Source organism: Oryctolagus cuniculus, chromosome 1 (assembly GCF_051225735.1).
Source record: "Oryctolagus cuniculus isolate XC-2025 breed Fujian yellow rabbit chromosome 1, ASM5122573v1, whole genome shotgun sequence".
In the NCBI taxonomy this organism is placed as follows: Eukaryota; Metazoa; Chordata; class Mammalia; order Lagomorpha; family Leporidae; genus Oryctolagus; species Oryctolagus cuniculus.
This window is the reverse complement of record NC_142867.1, coordinates 116,612,684-116,614,148: the sequence shown is the minus strand read 5'-3', so window position 1 is coordinate 116,614,148 and position 1,465 is coordinate 116,612,684. Positions and strand designations below refer to the sequence as shown.

General features: G+C 47.8%; 1 protein-coding gene across 1 annotated transcript; it reads left to right on the top strand.

Moving 5' to 3' along the window:
• The first annotated feature begins 213 nt into the window (after window positions 1-213).
• On the top strand, window positions 214-1,197 carry LOC100354914 (putative olfactory receptor 10D4). Its single transcript, XM_017349239.4, has one exon. It carries the CDS (start codon window positions 262-264, stop codon window positions 1,195-1,197), a length of 936 nt encoding a protein of 311 aa, XP_017204728.2. The 5' UTR covers window positions 214-261.
• The last annotated feature ends 268 nt before the right edge of the window (window positions 1,198-1,465 follow it).

The window sequence follows — 1,465 nt, the reverse complement described above, 5'->3', positions numbered from 1 at the left end:
AGGAGACTCTGCCTGGAGCTATGTCTGATGAGACTGTGAGGGAAAGGTGCCTGCCACCAAAGGCTGGGCTGCAGAAAGAGCCAGACTAGGGCGAGCAGCATCAGCACAGCTCCACAGGGAGGCTGCATCCTGTAAGGCTCTGTGCCAAGGCTTTTGCTGCTTTTCCATTTCACCAATCTAAACACAGTTAATTTACAAATACATCAGCTGTAACCATGAATTTCTTTTCACAGTCGCCCAAGAGTTGATCCTTCCACCACAATGAGAAATCACACATGGGTGACTGAATTCATCTTGCTGGGAATCCCTGAGACACAGGGCCTCGAGGGGCTGCTTTTGTGCCTGTTCTCAGCATTATACCTGTGTACCCTCCTGGGAAATGTGCTCATCCTTACTGCTATCATCTCCTCACCGAGGCTGCACACCCCCATGTATTTTTTCTTGGGAAACCTCTCCATCTTTGACCTGGGATTCTCTTCAACCACTGCTCCCAAGATGCTCTGCTACCTCTCAGGGCAGACTCAGGACATCTCCTTCCAGGGCTGCGTGGCTCAGCTCTTCTTCTACCATTTCCTGGGCTGCACAGAGTGTTTCCTGTACACGGTGATGGCCTGCGACCGCTTTGTTGCCATTTGCTTTCCTTTGCGATACACGGTTATCATGAACCACAGAGTGTGCTCTGCCTTGGCCACAGGGACCTGGATGTGTGGCTGTGTCCATGCCACGATCCTCACCTCCCTCACTTTTCAGTTACCCTACTGTGGCCCTAACAAGGTGGGCTATTACTTCTGTGATATTCCTGCAGTGTTACCTCTAGCATGTGCAGACACCTCTAGAGCCCAGAGGGTAGGTTTTACCAATGTTGGCCTGTTGTCTCTAGTCTGTTTTTCTCTCATCCTTGCCTCCTACACTCGCATTGGGATCTCCATATCAAAAATCCGCTCCAAAGAGGGCAAGCAACGAGCATTCTCCACCTGCAGTGCCCATCTTGTTGCAATTCTGTGTGCTTATGGGCCAGTCATCATCATCTATCTACAGCGGAACCCCAGCCCCTTGCTTGGTGCCGTAATTCAGATCCTGAATAACCTCGTCACGCCAGCGCTGAACCCACTGATCTACAGTCTGAGGAATAAAGATGTAAAATCAGCCCTGAAGAATGTGTTCCCCGAGAGATGCTTCCCACTGGAAAACAAATGACAACAGTGACAGCTTTGCAGAACAGAATTTGACTCTCCATTTCTTTGGTTATATTTTCATTTGCCACTTTCATGTACATTGATATGAAACGTACCCAGAATCAATGTATGACATAATCTTTCTATATGTTTACGTGAACAATTACCAATAGAGTCACACAGCAGACATTACATGGATTCTTAGGCTGTTCGAGTTCTCTCCCAGCATGGCTGTTTCCACGAATCTTTATTTGTTTTATTCTTTGAAATAGTGAGGAAAGCATATTTGC

Bases quoted from the DNA above. Each gene is read 5' to 3' on its own strand.
- LOC100354914 (XM_017349239.4), top strand. From the start codon at position 262: ATGAGAAATCACACATGGGTGACTGAATTCATCTTGCTGGGAATCCCT.